Source organism: Pelophylax lessonae (genome assembly GCF_965119305.1).
Source record: "Pelophylax lessonae genome assembly, chromosome: 13".
NCBI classification, from domain to species: Eukaryota; Metazoa; Chordata; class Amphibia; order Anura; family Ranidae; genus Pelophylax; species Pelophylax lessonae.
In genome coordinates, this window is record NC_138780.1 from 9,375,933 (window position 1) to 9,403,489 (window position 27,557).

The following is a 27,557-nucleotide window of genomic DNA, read 5'->3' on the forward strand; positions in this document are numbered from 1 at the left end:
AAGATGTCCTTTGTATTTATTAAAGATCTTCCTCCTTTGTGCGTCTCTTCATCGCTCCCCCTGTATTATCTCTGGATGAATCTCTCAGCTCCTCTAAGAAAATAAGAATTCCATCAGTCATAGAGGATTGGTGGGAGGGTGGCCAAGCTGTGTAAGACAAATACTAGGATGAATATTCAAAACAATCAGACGAACAGCCGTGTCTACTAAGTTCCTTTATAGGTAAAATGTTGATGACTGACTGCTGTCACCTCTTCATGCTTGGAAGTATTGGGGACAAAAATATCGAAAATCCCTCCATCCTGTCCTGGGTGTAATATTTTATCTATGATAATTCATTCTCCTCTTGGGTTGGGTTTGTCATATCTGAATCTCATTCTCCTCATCATCCAGAACAATGTCCCGGCTCCATTCACAGCTTTAGTAGAGATTCTACCTCTGGGGTCATCATATGATAACCTCCAGTCCTGACCGGAGGGATTCCAGGTTTTTCAGTTCTCTTTTAGCTTCATCTGACAAGTCATTGTTCTCAATCCTAGAAGAGAGGAGAGAAATAGTTATCAGATCTCAGCAGATCAATCTCATTTTCTTTGTTCTCTGAGCTAAAATGATGAGATTATTATTATTATTATTATTATTATTATTATTATTATTCACAGGCCTAATTACTGATAAAGGAGCTCCTGCCAAATGTCTGACTTTAGAACTTTCTGTAAATCCATCAGCGGCCAATCAGGTTCTGCCTTTTGCTATGGTAAGTCATACAATGTAAAGCAGACAGTGAATACAGAGAAGTTTAGTGATTATATGAATCCATGAAATTACAACTCTAGTGATGAGCCGAACATCTCCTGGTTCGGTTTGCACCAGAACACCCTGAACGGGGTAAAAGTTTGTTAGAACTTTCTAACTCCATTGAAGTCTATAGGATTCATAATCAAAAGTCCTAATTTTAAAGGCTTGAATGCAAGTTATTGCCATAAAAAGTGTATGGGGACCCGGGTACTGCCCTGGGGAACATGAATCAATGCAAACATTTTTTTAAAAAAAAAAAGGTTGTTTTTGCAGAAACAGTGATTTTAATGATGCTTAAAATGAAACAATAAAAATGAAAAATTCCTTTAAATATCATGCCTGGGGGGTCCCCTTAATGTGCCTGTAAAGTAGCGCATTGGTGCGATGTATGGAGCCTGCTGCAGCAATACTTACATTTCTAAAGGAAAAAATTTCATTTAAACTTGCTCGCGGCTGTAATGTATTTTCGGCTCCTGGCAATACAGATAAGAAAACATTTGGGTCTAGTACGGATTTTAAGGAGAACCCCAAGCTAATACTGATAATAAAAAATAAAAAAACGTGGGGTCCCCCCCAAAATCCATACCAGACCCTTATCCGAGCAAGCAGCCTTGCTGGTCAGGATGGGGGGGGGGGGATGAGGAAGCGCCCCCCTCCCTCCTGAACCATACCAGGCTGCTTGCCCTCAACATGGGAAGGGTGCTTTGGGGTGCCCCCAAAGCACCTTGTCCTCATCTTGAAGGGGACAAGAGCCTCTTCTGGATAACCCTGGGCTGTGGTTGTTGGGGTCTGCGGTTGGGGGGCTTATCCTAAGTCCCTCCCCCTATGTGAATGGACATCGGGTACATTGTACCCCTACCCATTCACCAAAAAAGTGTACATAAAAAATAACGACAAAAGCCAGTTTTTGACAAGTCCTTTATTTAAAAATAGTGTCACCCCCCCCCATGTAAATCCATCGTCAATCACGTCGCCTGCCGCACAAGAAATATAGAAAAAAAAAAAAAAAAAGACGCTCCTGCATCTTCACACGCCTCCCACGTAATGAGCTGTTTGAGCTGTGACAGCTCTTTTATAGGAAAGGGCAGGGACACCCAGTTACATCACCTGGTGGCCCCGCCCCTTCTGACGTGACATCAGTAATTTATTCACTGCACCAGTGCAGTACATTATGGGGTGCCCGTGACCTCAGATTCCTATAAAAGAGCTGTCACAGCTCAAACAGCTCATTACGCGGGAGGCGCGTAAAGATGCGGGAGCGTCTTTTTTTTTTTTTTTTTTTCAATTTTTTGGGTGCAGCGGGCGACGTGATTGACGATGGATTTACATCGGGGAACACAATTTTTTTATCTTTATTTTTTAATAAAGGACTTGTCAAAAACTGGCTTTTGTCTTTGTTTTTTGTACAATTCTTTTGTGAATGGGTACCCGATGTACCCGATATCTATTCACATGGGGGGGGGGGGTGGGATCTGGAGGCCCCACTTATTAACGGGGGCTTCCAGATTCCGATAAGCCCCCCACCCGCAGACCACGACAACCACAGGCCAGGGTTGTCTAGACAAGAGGGAAGACAGCGCAGCGCCTTCTAAGTGCAGCAAGACATTTATTGAAGTATGTGCAGCAGTATTACACTCACATTTAGTCGGTGAATAAGATGCAGTTAGTCAAGTAATGTTGATCATCAGGAGCATCACTGGAGCGGGTCCTGGTAGTGGAGGCAGTGGATCCCGGTGAGAGCAGCAGGGGGGGTTCCTTGGTGTGTACAGGGACGGTCTCGGTGGTGTCTAGAAGAGGCTCTTGTCCCCATCAACATGGGGACAAGGTGCTTTTGGGGGCACCCCAAAGCACCCTCCCCACATTGAGGGTAAGCGGCCTGGTATGGTTCAGGAGGGAGGAGCGCTCGCTTGTCCCCACCCCCATCCTGGCCAGCCAGGCTGCTTTCTCGGATAATGGTCTGGTAAGGATTTGGGGGGGGGGACACCATTTTTTTTTCTTTATTATCATACACTATACACAGCTGCCGTTTAAGCAGAAGCCTTATATAGTGTGGGGCATGGACTTAGCCCCTGAGCCATGACTGGCTAAAGGCAGCCTGCCTTTGGCCAATCATGCCTCTGACAGGACATTGTGCTGTGATTGGCCCAGCTGCTGTAAAAGACTGAGGGGTCTGAGGAAATAAAATCACGTGACCGGAGCACTTTTGAACAAATATAAGGTACAAAGATTTTAAAATATTATTACATGTCAATAATGATTTTTACTGTACTTGCCTGTACTATTCCTTCAAAGGACAGGGATTCCTCTACTGGGATCATGGTTGCGACTTATGCTTACCAAACGACACAGCCACGTCCGTGGCTACATCAGCCGCATACTCACGCACTACAGTGATAAGTGTGTCTACCAGCGATTTTTCATTCCCTGCTGCAACCATAGCGGAATCATCCTCACTATCAGATGGATCAGGGGGTGTGATATTAAGTCCCTCTGGACGGGCCGTGTCCATGGCGGCATCAGGCTCAGAATCAGATGAGAAAGACTGAGCAGGGGAAGGCAGAGGGACGCTTCCTCCTGGACCTTTGCCCACACGCCACTTCCACCCGAGACACTAAGGACTGCAGGACCACCATCAATGCAACCATGAGAAGCTGGGATTCCGACCTCCCACCTCCATGAGGGGGTCAGTGGGGAAGATGTGACCCTGAGGCTCCATAAGTAAAGGAAGAACTTGCAGTACAAAAACAATATTTTGGCACCACTAAAGGATCCCCTCAAGGCTCAGGGTACCTGTCAGCAGAGAGAGAGAGATAACAGTGACCCCCAAAGACTCACCCTACCGATCGGAAGAGTGCCGAGAATTAGAACCCAGCATCATCATGGACGCTATCCCTGTTCATATGTCCCGGATACAGGAAGAGAAAACTAAGGAGGAAGAGGAAGAGTAGGAGCTTTCGGCAATCGAGGCTTCAGTTGTCTCCAGCATTTCCCAGACTAAGGGAAAATGGCCCCATGACATCATCCGGCTACGCAAACATGGCCACCAACCAGAGACCAGCCAGACTAAGGGAAAATGGCCCCCGTGACATAATCCGACAACACAAAGATGGCTGCCAACCTGAGACCAGCCAGACTAAGTGAAAATGGCCACCATCAGCTACAAACTCTGAAGCATGCTGCCAGGATCTTTCCTGCACCCTCTGCAATGCTGCACCCTCTGCAAGGGGACCCCCCTGAAGGGGGGATTCTGCTGTGCACTCTGCGTACCAGCATCATAACGTCCAGCCTGACATGTTTCATCCAATGGGAATTCTTCAGAGGCATGGACACAGGGACGCTGGTACGCATTAAATGGACGATAAACTGGAAATGACAAAAAACTGAAGTTTCCAACCGGAAGTGACAATAGCCGGGAGAGATCATCTAGAATGCAAGCAATCATTCTATGTGTTCCAAGAAGCAGGAAGTGCCGGATGAAGTTCTTATTAATTATATCTAATAGCATAAATTTGAGGAGCTACTCTAAATAGTGATAACAATAATGGTGCTTACTTTAGTGCATGTGCATAATTCCCTAATACAGTATCTCACAAAAGTGAGTACACCCCTCACATTTGTGTAAATATTTTATTATACCTTTTCATGTGACAACACTGAAGAAATTACACTTTGCTACAATGTAAAGTAGTGAGTGTACAGCTTGTATAACAGTGTAAATTTGCTGTCCCCTCAAAATAACTCAACACAGCCATTAATGTCTAAACTGCTGGCAACAAAAGTGAGTACACCCCTAAGTGACAATGTCCAAATTGGGCCCAAAGTGTCAATATTTTGTGTGGCCACCATTATTTTCCAGCACTGCCTTAACCCTCTTGGGCATGGAGTTCACCAGAGCTTCACAGGTTGCCACTGAAGTCCTTTTCCCATCTCCCCCCCCCCCCCACTCTACAACCACAGCGTCTTCACCTTCAAATAAACATCAGTATACAGATAGCCTTATTAGGAAAGATATCTCTGGTCATAGCGAATTGGTCATTTCTTCCAATTCAATGTGTAGTTCCTTTAGAGCAAAGCCATTCCTGTACATTTTCCTGGGGTATTAAAGAAAAGTACTTTTCCATCATCCACCACACGCAACCGCGCAAGATGTGCCATAGAGTAGATAATATGGCGATCTCTTAACTTCCTCTTTTCTTCCATAACGGTAGCTCTCAACTTTTGTAATTCTACTGAAAAATCAGGAAAAAAAAAATACTTGTACATTTTATTTTCATATTGAATAAGACCCTTTTGTCTGGCTTTCTGCAATATAAGGTCTCGGTCTTTATAATTTAGGAAACGTGGCAGTAAGGGCCTTGGTGGGGCACCAGGAGCTGGAGATTTTGCAGGTATTCTATGAGCCCTCTCCACTGCAAATGCTGCAGAAAAAACAGTCTCAGGGAATAAAGTTTTAATCCATGTTTCCACAAAATCCCCAGGGTTTTTTTCCCTCAGCCCGTTCCGGTAAGCCAACAAATCTAATGTTGTTACTTCTTAGTCTATTCTCTAGGTCATCAGCTTTTTGGTTCCAGAGTGACACTTGCTTTTCAACCGCCAAAATCCGATTAGGGAGAGGGGAAAGATCATCCTCTAATGTGGAAATCCTATTTTTGGCTTCGGTAACCCGTTCCCTGATAGCTTGCACATCCTGCCGCAGCAGGCCTATATCCACTCTGAGTTCCTCCATTTTACCAGTCAACAAAGTACTACAAGCAGTTATAGCAGACATAAGCTGGGAGTTTACCTGTTCCAGTGAGATCTTTGCTGGCTTCTCCATCGGAACATTAGGCAGCGTACCGCCGCCCACAGCTCCACATGTGTGGCGGGCTACAGCCCCCTTCCTGCTACTCAGAAGGAGCAATCCTTTCAGGCGTTCCGATGCTGTGGAAGGACAGTCCTTACTTGACTCCTTGCTCATGTCGTCAGCCGGGTGCATAGGCTCTCCAAAGAGCTGTTCAGAGTATTCGGAACAGGGGTAAGTATTCAGGATAAAGACGGAGCTCTCGTGTAGGCCGACGGAGCTCTGATCACATGCGGCAGGCCATCTTGCTGGCTAGCAACACCCCCGAGACGGAATTATCAAAGCACAATCAAGCACGGGGTGTAGAAGATACCCATTTATGTGTTTAGAAAAATTGCTTATCTTTACTGTTTATTTTTAATTTCATCTGTATTTTGATTTCATATATTACAGTATTCACTGTTTGTGTATTTGAATTGATGTCACATATTTAGGAGGACATTGGCATTTGGACATTTGAGGGAATTATGCACACGCACTAAACACAAAAGTGAGCACCATTATTGTTATCACTATTTAGAGTAGCTCCTCAAATTTACACTATTAGCATTTATTTTTGGAAGTTCCAAGAATTGATGGCAGCTACAGGGTGAATTAAATAATAGATGCGCATAGGAGGCACCAATTTTTTCTATTTGTATTGATTTTTAATAAAGTATTGAATGAATTGAATCAGATTGGTTATCTGAAAATGGCAGTAGTATATAAATAAGGAAGCGTTGTGTCCGATCATATGACCCTGAGGACGTCAGACGTTGCTGATGAAACGGGTTAAGTGGGCCTTGCGTGACACGTTACTTTTGCCATTTTTGGAGTGCAGGTGAAATGCAAACCAGCAACCCTACCATTTTACCAGGTCTTACTTGATTTCATTTTTGGTTTCATTTTAGTTTATTAAATTTGATATACTGCACTATGAGAGGCATCTTTTCCTTTCCCATACGAATTGGAATCACGAGGGTCCATTAAACACTGGTGGCTATTGCGATTGACCCCTGTATCTGGTATAAGGACCAATGAAAGTGGTATCCCTTATGTGCCTTGTATGACTGCCTTTAATGGGGGTCATTTAGTTCTGGTGAGTAGGATGTGTACCTTAATGTTGGTAAAAGAAGACACCAGAATATTAACTTATTTATGGTGGAATTTATAAGAAGATTCACACTTGGTTGGAGACACCTGGTGGCTGTTTTATAGTCCTGTTATACTCACTGTAATTCCTCTATCCGGCTTGTTGTCAGAGCTTCCATCACATCCCTAAAATGAGGACCCTCCAGATTGTTCCTAGACAGGATCAGTGTCCTCAGTGTCTGGGTTTTTCTTATTCCAGATGCCAGGTGGGGGCAGGAACTGTCTGTCAGGCGATTACCAGCCAATCTGTAGAAGAAGAGAAGAATGTTACGAGAAGAAAATTAATTTCTCCCCCAGGAATGAATGTAACTATTCTCTACATACATGGAACTAATTTCTCTTTATTGGAATCATTTAGATTAGATCACTTTATAATCTCCAGGAAATAAAATTTTATAAGAAAAAATGTATAATGGAGTAGACCCCCAATAAATGAAACATGCAGCAAACGTATAATCAAAAAGGGCATACAAGTGTATGGCAATAATAGGTACAATAAAACACCCTCCAGGGGTGATCTCCAAAAATAAACTCAAATAAAAATATTTTAAATCTCAAAAAGTGTAATAGTTCAAATTCAATCTCATCAAACTATAAATGTAATTTCATTGTAATAAAGCAAGTGTCCATTATAAAAAGTCCAAATGTGTAGATGGGGTTACTTTGGGGTTGCAGAGCTTAGTAAATGAGGTAAAGACTCACTTTGTAAAGAACACCCAATCACATGCAAGGGAAATAAAAAAAGCACTTTTGCTTGCACCTGATTGGATGATGGAAGTCTGAAGAGTGTCTGCTTATTTATTAAGTGTAACGGAAATGTTACCCTGAACTAATTATCTAAAGGACAACCAACACAAACAGTATTCTACTTTTCTACCAGTAACAAATAGATGACAATGATTCAATCAACCTGAGCCAATTAACTAGCTGTCCTCAAGCTCCTAAAGTACAACCCTCAGTAAATAAGAGGTGAGTAAATTAGCATATTCAACAATGTCTGGAAGACAGGTGATGATATTAGCATCTGCTATGAGTCTGACTGTCTTGGGGAGACATGGACTTGAATCCAAAGTAACATGCGCTGGTGTGAACTATGCCATTGGAACCCATATAACCTACTTTCAATGCTTTTATGATGCAGAAAAAAAAATCACTGCAGTGCATGTGGTGTGACCTGTCCCAGAATATTATTTTGTTTAGTCAGTCCTGTTATACTCACTGTAATATCTCTATCCGGCTTGTTGTCAAAGCTTCCATCAGATCCCTAAAATGAGGACCCTCCAGATTGTTCCCACCCAGGCCCAATGTCCTCAGTGTCTGGTTATTTCTTATTCCAGATGCCAGGTGGGGGCAGGAACTGTCTGTCAGGTTATTAGAGGACAATCTGTAGAAGAGAAGAATGTTATCAGAAGAAAAATAAATTCTCCCCCAGGAATGAATGTATCTATTCTCTACATACATGGAACTCATTTCTCTTTATTGGAATCATTTATATTAGATCACTTTATAAAACTCCAGGAAATAGAATTTCATAAGAAAAATGTTATAATGGAGTAGACCCCCCAATATTATCCTCCATGTGTAGAGACGGTGATTTCTCCATACACAGGATGAACACAGAATACCACTGACATGACTCGTATTGTGCTATAATCTCCTTGTGTATGGAACATGAATGGTATCAGCAGACAGTTCGAGGCTGGAATCAGCATTGCTAGTGATTGGACGGGATGATTTTTATCTGATATTTTTGACAAATGAATTGGTGCTGCACTGCTGACTACGACTACAACAAATAATGAGAACCTAGCAATAAACACCCTGCAGGGGTGATAACCTCTTGGGAAAAACAACAATTGCTGAACACAATAAAGCTATGGATGAGTAATCAGTGGCAGATAGTTCATGTAAACACAACAATCAGTGCATATATTAATAGTTACTATACAAAAATGTAAAAACCCTCCAGAAATGTAACCCCACCAAATGAAACATTCAGAAAAAATATAATAATCAAAAGTGTGTACAAGTGTATGGCAATACAAGGATCAATAAACACCCTCCAGGGGTGTGATCTAAAAAAAAAAAAAAAACTCAAATAAGTAAAAATATTTTGAATCTCAAAGTGCAATAGTACAAATTCAATCTCATAAAACTATAAATGTAATTTCATAGTAATAAAGCAAGTGTCCATTATAAAAAGTCCAAATGTGTATATGGGGTTACTGCGGGATGGATTTTCTAAAGGAAATAGACTGTGCACATTGCAAGTGTGGTTGCTCCAAAGCTTAGTAAATGAGGTAAAGCTTCACTTTGCAATGAACACCCAATCGCATGCAAGGAAGAATGGGATATATGACTTCCCGTAAAATCCATTTCTCTGATGTTCATTGACGGACACAGCTCCTGAATCTTCTTAACCATCGGGTTATACTGCCCCCTACAGGAGTAGGACACTAGGCAGAAAAAAAACTTGACCACGTGTATGGGGCAGTCCCAGGGGGTATACTCCCACTCTCAGCTATAGACACTCAGTTTTTTTACAAGCAGTGTCAGAAGAAAACAACCCAACTCCATAGAGGGCTGGGTGCTCTGTCTGTCAATGAACATCAGAGAAAAGGATTTTACAGTAAGTAAAAAATCCCATTTTCTCTTTCGTTCATTGACAAACACAGCTCCTGATTCTTCTTAACCATCGGGGCGTCCCAAAGCAGTGTTTAAACATAAGGGGTGGGAAAAACAGCAGAAAAAATTCCCAGGGCTAAACCATGGCCAACCAGGTAACATGAAGCTCAACCAGGAACAACTGGAGTTCACCTGCCAAAAACAATACACCCTCCAAGAGGACCAGGTCCTCTAAACAGCAGCCTGCAAAACCTTGCGGTCAAAGGAGGCATCCGCAGATACCAAACATCCACTTTATATCATTTTGTGGAAGTGTGCACAGATGACCAGATGGCCGCCTTGCAAACCTGCATCACTGACGCCTGATGACGGATGGCCCAGGAGGCACTAATCGCCCAAGTAGAGTGCGCCTTAACAGGGAAAGGAGGAACCTGACCCTTGATTGAATAGGCCTGAACCACTGTCTGTCTGATCCCTCTGGAAATGGTTGCAGCAGACGCAGCCAACCCTTTCCAAGGTCCATTTGGGAGGACAAATAGTGAGTCTGATTTCCTTAAAGACTCCGTAGCCGCTAGGTACACCCTAATTGCCCAAACCACATCCAAAGAATGCAAAGCAATTTCCTTAGGATGTTAAGGCTTAGGAAATAGCGAAAGCAACACAATGTCTTCATTCAGATGGATATCAGAAACAACCTTAGCAAGGAACGACTGACAAGGGTGAAGCACCACTCTGTGAACCACTAGGTAAGGGGAATGACAGGACAGCGCCGCCAGCTCCGACACCCTGCGCGCAGAAGTAATAGCCACCAAAAAGGCCGCCTTCTGGGACAACGTAAGCAGGGGAATCTCTCTAATATTTTTGAAAGGAGGTTTCTGGAGAACTGACAGCCCCAAGTTGAGGTCCCACGGCGGCAATGGAGACCGCACTGGGGGAGCCAAGTGGCAAACTCCCTGAATGAAGGTTCAAACCAGGGAATGCATAGCCAAAGGACATTGAAAGAAGACCGCTAAGGCTGAAACCTGGCCCTTGATTGAAACCAAGGCCAGACCCTGCTCAACCCCTCATTGGAAGAAGGCCAAAATCCAAGCCACCGAAAAGGAGCGAGGGTGAACCCCAAGAGACTCACGCCATGCAATGTGCGTCTTCCAAGTATGATGATAAATCATCCTAGAGGTAGATTCTCTAGCCTTTAACAGTGTAGGAATTACAGAATCAGACAAACCTCTATCCTTCAGCACCTGGCTTTCAACAGCCAAGCCGTTAAAGCCAGTAACTAAAGCAGGATGGAAGATTTGCCCTTGTGACAGCAGATCTTCCCCAGAGAGGAAGCTTCCAAGGAGCGTCGGCGACCATTCGTGCCAGATCTGCATACCAAGACCAGTGAAGCCAGTCTGGAGCCACTAGAATGACCGGAATCCCTTCTGCCTCGATCCTGTACAGGAGTCTTGGCAGCAGTTCGAGAGGGGGAAGGCATAAACCAGACGATACTGACCCCAAGGAGCCACCAGTGCATTTGTGGTGTCAGGCAGAGGATCCCAAGACTGTGCCACAAACCTCTGTACCTTCCTGTTGAAGCGAGAGGCCAACAGGTCCACCTCAGGAGTTCCTAACTGGAGACACATTTGATGAAACACCTCCGGATGAAGTGACCATTTTCCCTGGTCCAAAGCCTGTCGACTGAGGTAATCCATGGGACATCATCTTGGCGCAAAGAACATGGAATAGGCTTCATCCCATGGATGATGTGGTGTAATGGGGGAATTAAAAATTACAATAAGAGTTGTAAAAAAAAGTTCAAATTATGTTGTTGATGATGTTTCTGTGCTGGCTCCTTTAAACGGCTGCTCAGTATTCAAGCAAGAAGGGGTTTGAGGGTTACTGGAGAGGAAACACAAGCGCCATCTGAGCGTAGCACATCAAGCAATTTATTAGACAAGATATACAGGTGCTCACAATTAAGTATGAGTTGAAGCATGTATAGCACTGTGAAGCAAATCTCCCTGTGGGAAGGGATACATCAAGACGGCATCTGCGGCTGCGGCTGGCGTGGATGTATCCGATGGCTGTAGGTACTTCCACTGGTCAGCACTGAGTCTCTGCGGCTATCCGTGATGTGTACTTCTGGGTGCAGGGGGGTTGCCAAGGTGACGTGTTTACGGAACATGCGCTCCTTCTTCCGGCCTATCTGTGCACTGGAGAAGGCCACTGTGAGTCTGGTTCTTTAGGACCCAGTGGATGCCGCTCCAGTGATTGCCACTTCAGCCTTATTTAAGGCCGCTATGGACATGGCACAGATAGAACTGAAGAAGGAGCACACGCTCTGTAAACGCGTCACCTTGGCAACCCACCTACACCCGGAAATACACATCATGAATGTGCTTCACAGTGCCATACATGCTTCAACTCATACTTAATTGTGAGTACCTGTATACCTTGTCTAATAAATTGCTTGATGTGCTACACTCAGATGGTGATGCTTGTGTTTCCTCTCCAGACTGAGGTAATCCACCTGCCAATTTTCCACCCCTGGAATGTGTAAAGCAGAGAGGGCTGGAGCGAAGAGTTCTGTCCACCTTAGAATGCCGACTACTTCCCAAACCGCCAGGACACTTCTTGTGCCCCCTTGGTTATTGACATAAGCCATGGCCGTGGCATTGTCCGATTGAATCCTTACCAGACACCCTTAAAGACGATTTGTCCAATGATCCAGACAAAGTCTGATCGCCCGGTGTTCCAGTATCCAGACCCCCTTGAGCACAATCTGTGCCGAGAACGCCTCCCCACCCGGACAGACTGGCATCTGTGGTGACCACCGTCTAGCACAGGGGGGAAGGAAAGATTTGCCCTGTCGAAGTGCCAGAGAGTGAAGCCACCAGATCAGGGACCCTCTCGTACCCCAGCTCAACAGGATCAGATTGTCCAGAGGCTGTGGATGCTTGTCCCATTTGGCAAGAATCTCTCTTTGCAGAGATCCCGTTTGGGACTGTGCAAATGGAACCACCTTGAAGGTAGACACCATCAGGCCCAGCACCCGCATTCAAGTCCCAAGAGATGACCAACTGCTGGACAACAAATACCTGCATCCTGCAGCTTCTGGAGCTTGACCAGAGGAAGAACCACCCTGGCTGAGGCAGAGCTAAGAGTCAAACCCAGATAGTCCAAATTGGTGGACGGAACTAGAGCAGATTTCTGGAGATTCAGAATCCAACCGAACTCCTGCAGAGTTTGCATAGTGATCTCCAAATTGTCCATCAGAGCAGCCAGAGACTCTGCTTGCAGAAGAAGATTGTCCAGGTACCCCAGTACCGCAATCCGCCAACACCTTTGTGAAAACCCGAGGAGCGGAGGCGAGACCAAAGGGTAACGCCATAAATTGATAATGCTCCTCCTACGGCAAAGCGAAGGAAGTGCTGGTGACCGGCATATATTGGAAAATGAAGGTAAGCGTCCTTGATGACGATAGAAGCAAGAAGATCCCCTTGAAGTAGGGATGCCACTATCGTACGAATGGACTCCATTCGGAACCTCTGTACCCGTACAAAGTGATTTAGAGCCTTAAGGTCCAGGATTGGACATACCTTGCCTTCCTTCTTGGGGACTGTAACCAGGTTTGAATAATTATAAGACCCTTGGAAAGCGTTCTGAATTTGGAACCAAGACAATCACCCCTTGTAGTAACACGTCTTGCACTGAACCAAAGAGACCCCATAAGCGGTCAGGGGACAAATGCAGGTTGAAGGGAAAGAACCTCTCTGGAGGATAAGACCGAAACTCAATCTTGTAGCCAGACAGAATCAGCTCTTGGACCCACTTGTCTTGAATCAGGGAGGTCCACAGGTCCGGAAAGAAGCAAAGACGTGCCCCACCCTAGACACAGGTGAGGGAGCCCCTTCAGGCAGAAGAGAACTTTTCTGCAGGTCTGGAAGAACTCGCTCGTGACTTACCAGACCAAGTCCTCTTGAAACCTCCAGAGGAGGTCCTGAAAGACTTAGATCCTTTGTCTTGAGATCCTGAGGGACGAAAGGGCCGCTTAGGAGCTGAGAAAAAGGGACCATGTCTGCGACAAGGCTCCTTGTCCTTGGTAGCCTGTGGAAGAAGAGTACTCTTCCCCCCTGTAAGACCCTTAATGATGTCATCCGGGGAAGATCCAAACAGGGGATCCCCTACAAAGGGAAGTTCAGATAAGGCCTTTTTTGAAGTCTGGTCCGCAGACAAGCATTTCAGCCAGGTCATGCGCCGAAAAACCACTGTTGACACAGACAGCCTAGAAAATAAGGAATCCTCATCCAGTGAGGCATCACAGATAAACTGCAGCCCCTGGACCAACTGGTCCGCCAGCTCTGCAAAGGCAGGAGGAAATTGTTCCCCCTCCAGGTCCCGGCGTAAAACTTAAGCCCACTCCAACAGACTCAGGGACACCAGGGCAATGGTAAATATCAGCCTAAGGACCAAGCCGGTCACAGTAAACCTATGGCTCTATTGTCAAAAGGATCTTAAAATGCTGGGGACTCCACTTGAAATAAAGTGTATTTATTCAGCCTGGAAACTGGACAGTCCACTACAGGTGGGACCGTCCACTCTTTTAGCAGGGAATCCTCAAAGGGATAACGCCTTGCAAAACGCATAGGGACCACTAGAGTGCGTTTTGGGCAACCCCACTGATTTGCGAAAATTTTGTCGAAGTAAGCGTGAACACCTTTGACGATTTGGTGGATCTGCAGGTACCAAAAGGGACCGGTGCCTCCAATGCAGCAGCAGCCACGTCCTCCATCTTTAAATTTTCCCGCACTGATACAATCAGTGCATCCACCAGCGCCTTTTGATGCGTGGCTGTGGCAGTAAAGGAATCATCCTCGCTATCAGAGCACTCAGGGTGCGTGAATGTAGACCCTGCAGGGTGACTTGCGTCCGCGGCGGCCGAATCAGATTCAAGATTGGATGAGACAGATGAAGCAGGTGAAGGCGGGGGGGGGGGTGTTTTTTGCCCAGGACCAAGTCTATTTTGGACACTAAAAACTCCAGGACTGCCGTCAGTGCAGTCAGGGATTGTTCGGACCCAGAGGGCCCGCGGCTTCTGAAAGGGTATCAGGTGGCGAAATGTGCTCCAGGGACTCCATGAGTTAACCGGGGGACCAACACAGAAAAGGGAATAACACTGCTCTGAACCCCCCCCGCCCCCGCCGCGCTGGTGGTACCACAGGCCCAAGAACAGACACTACCGCTGCTACAGCAGAGAGAGGGAGATAACAGAACACCCGCAAGGACTCACTACCACCGACCAGGCACTGAAAGAGCACCAAGTTACTGCCCACCATGCGGCGATCAGGAAGATCCAGCAGTCAGGACGAGGGGATAAGGAGGGCCACCCAACGCCAAATTCACCACCCATATGGCTCCAAAAACATGGCCACAACCACTATTTTCAATGATAAACCACAGGAAAATGGCCGCCTGACAACAAAAACATGGCTGCCAATACATGGCCAGCCAGGGCGACAACAAAATGGTGGCTCCCGGGGCCCCAAGGGATCCCAAAAAGGACGAACTCAGCAGGAAGGGGGGCCCTGGCAGGAGCCCCTAAATGGAAAGCCTCCTCAAAACTGCACGCCCCTGGGGGACCTGAGAAGGTATGGCCATCCCATGGTGGGGGGGGGGGGGGGGTTGTAGGCAGATGAGGAATAGTCCACAGGGGACCCGAAATTTGGGGGGGCACTGTATAGGAAGAAGGGGAAACCGGCAGTCTGACTGTCCCAGGGAGGGGCCCACGTCCACCCCAGAGGCCTCCAGAGGAAGAGGGGGGACAACTATTTACTACACCAGGAACCAGGTGGGCACCGTTCCAGACAGATCACCTCTCCACCGGAATGGGAGTGCTGTCGACAAGGAGGAACGCTGCGACTCAGGCCGAGATCAGGTCGAAATTGCCCCTCGCGAGAGGTTTAACTCGCAGGCCAGCCCCCGACAGTGGGTCTATGTCGCGGCTGATCTAGCGCAGAGACTTTGCCTGCTGGCAAGACTGGGGGGACCCTCTGGATCTAGTAGATATCAAGTACGGCAGTTGATTGTAGTTCTCACAGGAACAGAAAAACACAAAATAGGAAAAAATGCTAGGACCAGAGATCCCAGCAAGGAACTAGGTCCTTACTCCTGACTAGGCAGAAAAAAAAACAGTGAATATAGCTGAGAGTGGGAGTATACCCCCTGGGACTGCCCAATAGGCGTGGTCACGTTTTTTCCTGCCTAGTAGGGAGCAGTATAACCGAATGGTTAAGAAGATTCAGGAGCTGTGTCCGTCAATGAGTGAAAGAGAAAAAACAAACAGCATTTTTGCTTGCACCTGATTGGATGATGGAAGTCTGCAGAGCGTCTGCTCATTTACTAAGCGCTGGAAGAACTGCACTTGCAAAGTACACAGTCTATTTCCTTTAGTAAGTCAACCCTGAAGTAACCCCATCTACACATTTGGACTTTTTATAATGGACACTTGCTTTATTACTATGAAATTGCAGTGTTGGCAGTGTGTGAGCTTCCTCTCTGCTAGCTGATATTTTACACTTTTTTTTGAAGCATTTCAGAGAATTTTCAATGCTTTTTTTAAGCATTTCTGGATGCACTACAGATTTCTTTTTGCATTTTTTCACATGTTTTTTTAATGCTTTTTAGCGCATTCCAGTACAGTTCTGTGCAGGAAAAAAGCAGCATGGTGTACTTTTTGTTCTGGAATGGAAAAGCACTGAAACACACACTGAGTGGTGTGAACCCATATAACCTACTTTCAATGCTTTTATGATGAAGAAAGAAATCACTGCAGTGCATGTGGTGTGAACTGTTCCAGAATAATATTGTCTCAGTCAGTCCTGTTATACTCACTGTAATATCTCTACTAGACTTGTTGTCAGAGCTTCCATCAGATGCCTGAAATGAGGACCCTCCAGATTGTTCCCAGTGAGGTCCAGTGTCCTCAGGGTCTGGTTATTTCTTATTCCAGATGCCAGGTGGGGGCAGGAACTGTCTGTCAGGTGATTATTATCCAATCTGTAGAAGAAGAGAAGAATATTACCAGAAGAAAATTAATTTCTCCCCAGGAATGAATGTAACTATTCTGTAGATACATGGAACTCATTTCTCTTTATTGGAATCCTTTATATTAGATCACTTTATAAAACTCCAGGAAATCAAATTTTATAAAAAATGTTATAATGGAGTAGACCCCCAATATTGTCCTCCATGTGTAGAGATGGTGATTTCTCCATACACAGGATGAGCACAGAATACCACTGACATGACTCGTATTATGCTATAATCTCCTTGTGTATGGAGCATGAATGGTATCAGCAGACAGTGTGAGATCTCAATCAGCATTGCTAGTGATTAGACAGGAGAACCTAGCAATAAACACCCTGCAGAGGGGGATAACCTCTGGGGAAAAACAACAATCGTTAAACACAATAAAGAAATAAATAGATCTTTTTTTTTTTTTTTTTTTATATGTATCCTGCATGGTTTGTCTCCCCAGTCACTGCTTGCAAGCTCTGGAAAGTTGTAGGAATATACAGGACTTCTCATTAATATCTGAAAAATAGTTCATTAGAGTAATTAGAGTTCATAATAGTAAAAAAACGGAATTTTTGTAAAATCTTACCTGTAAAATTCCTTTCTCTGAGTCCTCCGACAGTCGCCGCCTCTTCATATTCGTCACATATGGGGTATTAGACTTTGCTCCGAAGGAGTAGCTAGGCAACAGAATATGTTAACAATAAAGCTTTAACATATCCCACCCTCAAGGGGTGGTCCCCTCAGTCAATACCCTCCTACTTCCTGCAACCATATCTCAGTTTTAGTGGAATAGCAGTAGAGTATACATTCAAACCCCAAAAGAGGGGCGGGGGCGGCGACTGTCGGAGGACTCAGAGAAAGGAATTTTACAGGTAAGATTTTACAAAAATTCCGTTTTCTCTTACGTCCTCCGACAGTCGCCGCCTCTTCATATTCGTCACATATGGGGACGTCCCAAAGCAGTGCAAACATGAGGGGTGGGAAACGCATCCGCGCCGAAAGGCAACGCAGTCTCCACATCAAAGAAGGAACCTTACCAAAGGAAGGAAACCAGCTGGGCAACAGCAAAAATAAGTGCTCAACAGGAGCAACAACCCAGGAAAAGACAAAAAAACCAGGGGATACAAAAAACTATCCCAACAGCCAGGAGTCCCCAACAAGGGACCCTATGGAACAGCCGCACTAAGAACCTTGCGGCCAAAGGAAGCATCCGCCGATGCCTGAACATCTACTTTGTAGAATTTTGTGAAAGTGTGCACGGTCGACCAAGTCGCCGCCTTACACACCTGGGCTACAGAAGCCCCATGACGGCAGGCCCAAGACGTACTCAGAGATCTAGTAGAGTGCGCCTTCACAGGTACAGGGGGAACCTTCCCCTGCAAAGCATAGGCCTGTTCAATGGTCTGCCTGATCCATTTGGCGATGGTAGAGGCCGAAGCCGCCATGCCCTTCCGAGGACCCTCCGGAAGAACAAACAAGGAGTCCGTCCTACGAAAAGACTCAGTCGATTTAAGGTAAACCCTTATCGCCCGAACAACATCCAGAGAGTGCAATCTCACCTCCTTTGGATGTTTAGGCTTCGTGCACAACGAAGGCAAAACAATATCCTCGTTAAGATGGAATTCCGAAACTCGTTTCGGCAGAAAAGAAGGATTAGGTCGCAAGACCACCTTATCCAAATGAACAACCAGGTACGGAGACTTGCAGGACAAAGCCGCCAGTTCCGACACTCTGCGAGCCGAAGTGATCGCCACCAAAAAGGCGACCTTTTTGGACAGCATAGACAACGAGATCTCCCTGATCTGTTCAAAAGGAGCACGTTGTAACACAGATAGAACGAGATTCAAGTCCCAAGGGGGCAAAGGATCCCTCCTAGGAGGAACCAGATGCCGCACACCCTGAATAAAAGTGCCAACCAAGGAGTTGGAAGCCACGGGACGTTGAAACAGAACGGCCAGCGCAGACACCTGACCCTTTATCGTAGCCAGCGCCAAACGCTGATCGACACCCGTCTGAAGGAAAGACAGCACACGGGAAACCGAGTACGTGCGGGGTGAAAACCCCCTGGACTCACACCAGGCAAAATAGGCCTTCCAAGTACGGTAATAAACCTTCCCCGAGGAAGACTTCCTCGCGTTGATCAAAGTATGAACGACCTCTGGAGAGAGACCCTTCTCCTTCAGGACCTCGGTCTCAACAGCCAGGCCGTCAAAGCCAGCGACTGTAAAGCAGGATGGTAAATCGGTCCTTGAGACAGTAGATCGTCTCGAAGAGGCAGACGCCAAGGGGCGTCGACCGCCAGATTCACGAGGTCTGCGTACCAGGACCGGCGAGGCCAGTCCGGTGCCACAAGAATCACCGTGCTGCGTTCCGAGTGTAACCTGCGAAGGAACCTGGACAGCAACTGAATCGGTGGAAACGCGTACATCAGCCTGTACTGATGCCACGGGGCCACTAACACGTCCGACGCGTCTGCCCGAGGGTCGCGCGTCCTTGCCACGAACCTCTTCACCTTGTAGTTGAGGCGAGACGCGAACAGGTCCACATCTGGAAGACCCCACTTCGCGCACAACATCTGGAAGACAGCCGGGTGGAGAGACCATTCCCCCTGATCCAGGGTCTGGCGACTCAGATAGTCCGCCTGCCAGTTCTCCACTCCCGGAATGTGAACCGCCGTTATCGCCGGGACATGAGTCTCGGCCCAAGACAGAATGTCGGCCACTTCTCGAGCCGCTCGGGCACTCCTGGTGCCCCCTTGGTGGTTGATGTAGGCCACCGCCGTGGCATTGTCCGTCTGCACCCGAACCGGGCAGCCCTGCAGCCGGTCCGTCCAGCGATGAAGACAGAGCCTTATCGCACGCAATTCCAGAATGTTGATCGGGAGGGAAGACTCCCCCTCCGACCAGGTCCCCTGGGCGGACAGAACGCCCAGAACACCACCCCAGCCCGACAGGCTGGCATCCGTGGTGATTATCGTCCACGAGATCGGACGAAACGACTTGCCCCCGGACACCAACGGGGACTGGAGGCACCACAGAAGGTTTTCCCTGGTGCGAAGACTCAACGAGATCCGAAGATCCAGAGATTGAGGTCGCCCGTCCCACTTGGACAGGATCTCCGCCTGGAGACCCCGCGTGTGAAACTGCGCGAAAGGAATCGCCTCGAAGGCCGAGACCATCAATCCCAGACATCTCATACACGTCCGCAGAGACGAGTGTGGAACGTCCCTGAGGGACCTGACCTCCTCCTGAAGAGTCCTGAGTTTGTCTTCCGGCAGGAAGACCTTCGCCTGCACCGAGTCCAGTATCATTCCCAGATAGGGGAGACGAACCGACGGACTCAGTGTCGACTTTGGAACATTTATCGTCCAACCAAACTCCTGCAGAGTTTGCATTGTGACAGACAGGTCCTTCTCCAGACCCTGTCTGGTCGCAGACCGAACCAGAAAGTCGTCCAGATACCCCAGGACAGAAATGCCCTGGGCCCTCAATAATGCCAGAACCGGTGCAAGCACCTTGGTGAAGACCCGCGGAGCCGAGGCGAGACCAAAGGGCAACGCCACGAACTGGTAGTGATCCTCCGCAATGGCAAATCGAAGGTATCTCTGATGACCCTCGAATATGGGGATGTGAAGGTACGCATCCTTCAAATCGATGGAGGCCATGAATTCCCCCGGAACCAGGGCAGCCACCACCGAGCGCAGGGATTCCATGCGGAACTTGCGAACCCGCACAGAGCGGTTCAGAGCCTTCAAGTCCAGAATCGGACGAACCTTGCCCTCCTTCCTGGGCACGGTGAACAGATTGGAATAAAACCCCCGAAATCTGTCCCGATGAGGCACCGGAACCACCACTCCCTGAGCCCTCAGGTCCCGCACCGCCAGGTGCAGATCCCGCAGTCGCTCTGGAGACAGTTGAAGATTTGAGGGAAAAAATCTGCTCTCCGGCCGAGAGAGAAACTCGATCTTGTACCCAGATCGAACGATTTCCAGAACCCATCTGTCCCGCACACGGGCCAACCAGGGCTGAAGAAAACCGAGCAAGCGTCCCCCCACCCCAAAACTGGGTGAGGGCGCCCCTTCAGGCCGAACTGTTATGGGCAGCAGGTCCGGATTGGCCGGACTTCTGTTTCCCAGACCAGGGCTTCTTCTGAGAGCCTTGGCCTTTGAACGGTTTGCCCTTGTAGTGCGGCCGAAAGGCACGAAAGGACCCCTGGGGGGGCCGAAAATTTGCATGCTTCTTCCCAGAAGCCCCCTTAGCCTTGGGGAAATGGGGCAAGAGAGTGCTCTTACCCCCGGTGATCCCCTTAATCAACACATCCAGGGACTCCCCAAAAAGGCGAGACCCATCATAAGGTAGATTGGCTAAGGTCTTACGTGAAGATTGGTCCACCGACCAACATTTCAACCAAACCAGGCGGCGAGACAACACCGCCACGCTGTGCACACGTGCAGCCAACGGAATCAGGTCCAGGTCCGCATCACACAGATACATGACACCCTGGTGGATCTGATCCACCATATCCAGGGTCGCCGCCGAGGCCGAATCGGCCACTAGGACGCGCCTAAGCATCTGCGTCCAACTTGCGATCGCCTGGGCCGCCATGAGAGAAGCAAACAGAGCCTTAAGCATAGAGCCCGTAACAGAATAAGTATGACGGGCAAGAGACTCCAGTCTCCTATCCGTGGCATCACGGAAAACAGGGGAACCCTCTGCAGGAATCGCAGTGGCTTTGTTCAAAACCGCAATTGCATGATCCACTGGCGGAGGCACACACCACCGTTCATCAGTGGCAGGCGAGAAAGGATAACGCAGCTTGAATTTACTTGGTACCGCAAAAGGCTTGCGCAGATCGCGCCATTGATCCTTAACAGCGCGCTGAAAATCCGCATTGCAGGGAAAAACCTGCGGCGTCCTGCGTTTTCTCTGCGTCCCATAAGCCGCCAAGGCAGCGGGGGGACACACTTCGTCCTGCAAACGTAGCGTCTGCTTAATGGAAGCAATCAACTCATCCATGATTGCAAGCTCTTCAGGCGAGCCAGGGGGAGAATTATCAACCCCCTCAACTTCAGCCTCTACCTCAGACCCCACTAGATCAAGAGAGGAGCGGGACCCCGATAGGGGGGTCCCTGCTAGAACAGCCCCATCACCTTCACCCTCAGAATCAGAGGACAGAGCAACTCTGGGCCGTTTAGTAGATTGAGCAGCCACCAGCATTTGCACCTGGGCAGCAAGGCCAGCCACAATAGTGGCTAAATCCCCCCCTGGGGGGGAAACAGCGGTCCCCTGGCTTTCCACCAATACTGTAGGAAACTTGCCCTCCTGAGAATCCATTGCCCCTGTAATGCCAGACAACCAAGGGTTAACTGCCCCCTTTTAGCAAGCGCGGCAAGCGCAGCCCACCGCACCACACTCCGGCACAATGAGACCCCCACAGGGAATATACCAACTGAGTACAGGCAATGGATAACAAGAACAGAAGGATAAAACCTGAGGAGACCCCGCTGCTGCTGCTGCCTCGATCGGTGTTCCAGGAGAGAGGAAGTGATGCTGCCAGGGCGCTCTATGTAAGCCTATGGAGGCTACAAGAAAATGGCCGCCGTGCATGTAAACCATGCGGCCGGAGCGGGCGCCGGTAAAATGGCGTCGTTTGGCGCCGAAAACGCCGCTCCACAGTGCATAAAAAACACACACATTACATCCCAATATAAGGATACATGTTAGATCGCCGCAGCGATCGCTGTACATGCCCAAACATGCCAAGAAAAAACATGCCCCACAGCACACAGCACCTCACACTGCCCAGCCTGACACACACAGTGTCATACAGCTCCCCCCCCCCCCCCTTGCAGCCCACAGCATGCAGCCGAGAGATAGGGAGACAAGCAGTGTGAATAAAGGCAGGTTACACAGTCCCAGACTGAGACCCCCCCAGACAGACAGGTCCCCACATAAATACACTTACCTCACATGGCGTGGGGAACCCGCACAGGCGAACAAGCCGCTGCACATGAGGCAGGGAGAGTCGCAATTCAAGACGCACATAATGGAGGTTAAGAAACCGCACAGCGTCCGGTGAGGTAGCCACCTCACCAATCATCCCTGCACCGAACAGGGATGGGTCGTTCACTGTGCCAGGAGCGTTACCTGACTGAACGCTCGATGGCAGACTGGGAAGCCACTGACCCACGACCTGCGACCAGGGGGATCAGCCCGAGACCCAGTCCGCATGATCCTCTTCGTCCGAAGAACTAACTAATGCTGACAAAAATAACAGCTAAGTAAAGGTAGAGAGAAAACTCAAACAAAATATTAAAAAGAAGAAAGAGTCTGGGACAAAAAGTCCCAGCACAGAGAGAGCCAGCCACTCCTGACAAGCTAGACATTAAAACTGAGATATGGTTGCAGGAAGTAGGAGGGTATTGACTGAGGGGACCACCCCTTGAGGGTGGGATATGTTAAAGCTTTATTGTTAACATATTCTGTTGCCTAGCTACTCCTTCGGAGCAAAGTCTAATACCCCATATGTGACGAATATGAAGAGGCGGCGACTGTCGGAGGACGTAAGAGAAAATAGTCTATATCCCCCTTTGAAGACACGGTAACCCTGTGTCGAGCGTGTAGGGGAGGGGCCTGGACGGTATCATAGCCAATTCCAGCTAGAAAGGAAGCAGCTTAACCACTTAAGCCCCGGAGGATTTGGCTGCTAAACGACCAGAGGGCATTTTGCGATTCGGCACTGCGTGACTTTAACGGACAATTGCGCGGTCGTGCGACGCTGTACCGAAACGAATTTGGCGTCCTTTTTTTCCCACAAACAGAGCTTTCTTTTGGTGGTATTTGATCACCTGTGCGATTTTTTGATCACGCGCTATAAACAAAAAAAGAGCGTAAATTTTGCAAAAATAGCAATATTTTTCCCTTTTTTTTATATGAAATTCCCCCAAAAAAAAATGTAAAAATCAAAATTTTTTAATATTTTCGGCCAATTTGTTTTATGCTACCTATGTTTGGTAAAAAAAATCGCAAAAAGCGTATTTTGATTGGTTTGCGCTAAAGTTATTGCGTTTACTAACAAAGGGAAAGATTTTTGTCATTTTTGTTGTTTTTTTTTTTAACGCGTAATGGCGGCGATCTGCGATTTTTTTTGCGGTACTGCGACATTGCGGCGGACAGATCGGACCCTTGACTGACATTTTTGACACTTTTGGGGTTACCAGTGACATTTCTACAGTAATCAGTGCTATACATATGCACTGTTACTGTAAAAATGCACTGGTAGTGAAGGGGTTAACTTTATTTGAGAGGGAGGGGCTGTGTGTGTCCCTAGGGGCGTGATTCTAACTGTGATTGGCTGTGGCTTCAACTGTATGCAGAGTGATCAATGGATCTACATAGTAGATCCATGTGATCAGCTCTCATACAGAGAGGAGAATGACAGGCAGCTTGTTTACACAAGCTGCCTGACTATCTCCCTCTCCCCCGCCGATCGCAGAGTGGCCGGCGGCGATCGGGTCCGCCGGTCACGCGCGCGGGGGGGTCCGTGACCACGCGGGAGCGGGAGCGCGCCTCCGGCGGCGCGCGCTCGCTCCCTAAACCCTCACAGGCGAGCGACGTAGACCTACGTCACTTTGCCTGTGAGGGGCTGACCGCCCACGTAGATAGTCGTGCGGCGGTCGGCAAGTGGTTAAAGAGGATCCCCATTCCCACCAGATCACCATCACTTTTTTACTATTATTGGAGATGCCTTTATGATTGGTGCACTTTAAGCACCTATAAAATGTGAGTACATTTTTTGTTCTATTTGTTTAATAAAATTTTACCTGAAAGTTATAAGCACTATTGGAGTCCCCCCCAAATCTTTTACATGTAACAACTTATGAGAATAAGAGGGACACCCACTAAGGAGAAATAACCCCCCGAGGAGACCAGCAGACCACCGGTTCCGTGAAAGATGACCCTAAACAGGGCAAACTGCGCTTTATGACTCAGCTTAGCCGCTGAGTCGCACGAGTGGAGGTGAGAACCCAGACTCACAGGGTGTTGCAGTGGAGCTTACTCTAGATCAATATTGGATATACACTCTAATGAACTATTCTCCAGATATTAATGGGAAGTGCTATATTTAGCACTGGAAAATAGCACTCTTTGCATTATTATTGAATTTTTGGTATTTTTTTTAGCATTTAGTTGTAAACAGCATAGGTTTACTTATTCAATATACTATTGGGGCACGATATGCACTTTATTGCTGATTAATTATTATTTAACATTTATTTTTGTACAATATTTATTATCACAGCAAGAATATTAATTATACTGAGCACTAGAATATTGAAGTCACCTTTTTCATTGTATGTTTAAATATATTGGATGCACTTTAGATTATTTATCACAATACCACATCAATATTGGATGCACTTTATACTTATACCTATGGTATTTATTTATTTAATGCATAGATTTTGCACCTATTTAAATCATATTTGCACATATTAGTTTTATCAAGCACTTTATATTGCGTGGCATTTCCTATATTTATTTGCTAGTTTACACTTTTGAGAGAGTGCTGTGCTCGCAGCAATATTGAGAAATAAGTGCTAGACCGGTTTAGCTCGCAGGAATATTTATTTAATTTTGAACAACCAATAAATAAATAAATAAATAAATGCGTATCATACAACTGTGTATATCCAAAAATGACAAAATTATAAGTACCACAAATAGTGAATCATAGAATAAATAAACTAAATAAATAAATAAAATATATCCAAAATGTGCAAGAATCCAAGGTGTGCAAATAAATCACGATATATATCTATAATATAATATTCAGAAGTCTGTGCTGTGCAAATAAGTCCCAATATATGAAGTATTGCCAATAAATAGATTCTCCAAAAGTGCTGACAGTGCTGTTAACATGCAGATATAAAGTCACATGGAAGTGACAAAAGTGCTTCTAAGGTGCCACAATGAATAATCTCTCCCAAAAAGACTGTGCACCCCCTTGTGAGTGGGCACTCACCTTAATAAATGTAACCTCACAATTAAGCTCAGTCAAGCAGCGCTTAGTGTCTCCCTGGGCTGGATATGATATCCCCCCTGATGAAGACACAACGTCCCTGTGTCGGCACGCGTAGGGGAGGGGCAAGGATGGACGGATCACTGCACTGACCGGGATTGAGCGAGAGAGCGTCTGCCAGCATATACAGCATACTTCAGGCTGTGTGTTTCTCACCACACCACCACGATATTTGTCTGCTTATCGTTGTTCTACACAGATTGGTGCACTATAGCACCTTATGAATGTGAGTAGCTCATTGTTGTTTATTCAATACATTTTTAAAAAGACTTCAGCACTATCTAGTTTTTTTCCTTGACTGAGCTTAATTGCAAGGTTACATTTATTAAGGTGAGCGCCCACTCACAAGCGGGTGCACAGTCTTTTTGGGAGAGATTATTCATTGTGGCACCTTAGAAGCACTTTTGTCACTTTTATGTGACTTCATATCTGCATGTTTACAGCACTGTCAGCACATTTGGAGAGTCTATATATTGGCAATACTTCATATATTGGGATTTATTTGCACAGCACGGACTTCTGAATATTCTATTCTATTATATATATATCGTGATTTATTTGCACACCTTGGATTGTTGCACATTTTGGATTATATTTTATTTGTTTAGTTTATTTATTCTATGATTCACTATTTGTGGTACTTATAATTTTGTCATTTTTGGATATATACAGTTGTTTGACACGCATTTATTTATTGGTTGTTTCATTAATTGTGCAGCATGCATTTCTTGGATATATTGGTGAACACAATAAAGCTATGGATAAGTAATCAACGGAAAATAGTTCACATAAACACAACAATCAGTACATATATTAATAGTTACTCTACACAAAAGTAAAAACCCTCCAGAGATGCAAACCCACCAAATGAAACATGCAGCAAAAATATAATAATCAAAAGTGTGTACAAGTGTATGGCAATAAAAGGAACAATAAACACCCTCCAGGGGTGCGATCTCTAAAGGTGAACTCAAATAATACAAATATTTGAATCTGAAAAAGTGCAATCTAGAAAACAAACCACCAGAGAAATCCATATATAGTTATTGCCGACATCCCTTTGTTCAAGTAGAAAAAAGATGAGTAACCTCCAAATACTTGTGGGACTTTAAAAGCAAACTGGAAAAAGATAAAACTTGTATTGTATAAAACATAAAATGTATTTGTTACATCCATATAAAAAGTCTTGAACCGTCAGTGTAAATGATAAAAACAAAGTCATCAATTGTAATCAGCCGACTTGTTACAGAATATGCACATGTTGGTGACACGGTCTTCTCTATATACCCGACGCGTTTCAGGAAGGGTTCAGTCCTTTACTCAGGGTTGTTCTTAGGAGAAGGTCACAGGGTTTATATTCTATAACAAAACAGCAATCATGAAAACAAGAAAATGACAACATGAAGGCACATCAGTGACGGCTGTATTACATATTGCTCATAGTGGATGGAATGTGATTTTTGAACCACATTTGTAGTGAAATATGTGCCTTCATGATGTCATTTTCTTGTTTTGATGATTGCTGGGTCACACAGTCAGAGTTCGCGAACCCAGAAGGAAGATGGGAGAAGATAGAAGCCCTGTCAGCGGTGACAGCGTGCCACTGGAAGGGCTTTGTTCTAAGGTAAGTTCCACATAATGTGTCGGTATGCGGGTGCACACTAGCACATTATAACTTTGCCTTGCAGGTTAAAAAAAATAAAAAATTTCCGGAGATTTACTACCCCTTTAATATATGCACTGATTTTTGTGTTTATATGAACTATTTACCCCTGATTACTCATCCATAGCTTTATTGTGTTCACCGATTGTTGTTTTTTCCCCAGGGGTTATCACCCCTGTAGGGTGTTTATTGCTAGGGTCTCATTATTTATTGTAGTCAGCAGTGCAGCACCAATTTTTTTGTCTTTTGGTCTTTGTGGTGTGGGGTCACTATTGGGGTGTCTGCAGCAGCTTTCTTCTTTTTTTCTGTTTGTATTTGTCTGCTTTGGTGTTGGCAGTGAGTAAGCTTCCTCTCTGCTATCTG

At 46.3% G+C, this 27,557-nt stretch overlaps 2 protein-coding genes across 2 annotated transcripts in view; one reads left to right on the forward strand and one right to left on the reverse strand.

Annotated features, from left to right (window-relative positions):
• LOC309543141 (uncharacterized protein) overlaps positions 1 to 27,557 on the forward strand; it is a gene marked incomplete at its 3' end in the record, with an annotated part of 1,180,881 nt that overhangs the window by 551,909 nt on the left and 601,415 nt on the right. The gene's annotated exons all lie outside the window — the stretch shown is intronic.
• LOC309543144 (NACHT, LRR and PYD domains-containing protein 12-like) overlaps positions 412 to 27,557 on the reverse strand; it is a 46,889-nt gene continuing 19,743 nt past the window's right edge. The window contains exons 8-11 of the mRNA XM_082242525.1: positions 16,265 to 16,429; positions 7,986 to 8,150; positions 6,848 to 7,012; positions 412 to 535 (exon numbers count right to left, since the gene is read on the reverse strand). Of these exons, the coding sequence (XP_082098651.1) occupies positions 448 to 535; positions 6,848 to 7,012; positions 7,986 to 8,150; positions 16,265 to 16,429 (583 nt within the window). The 3' untranslated portion in view covers positions 412 to 447. The remainder of the gene's footprint in view (positions 536 to 6,847; positions 7,013 to 7,985; positions 8,151 to 16,264; positions 16,430 to 27,557) is intronic.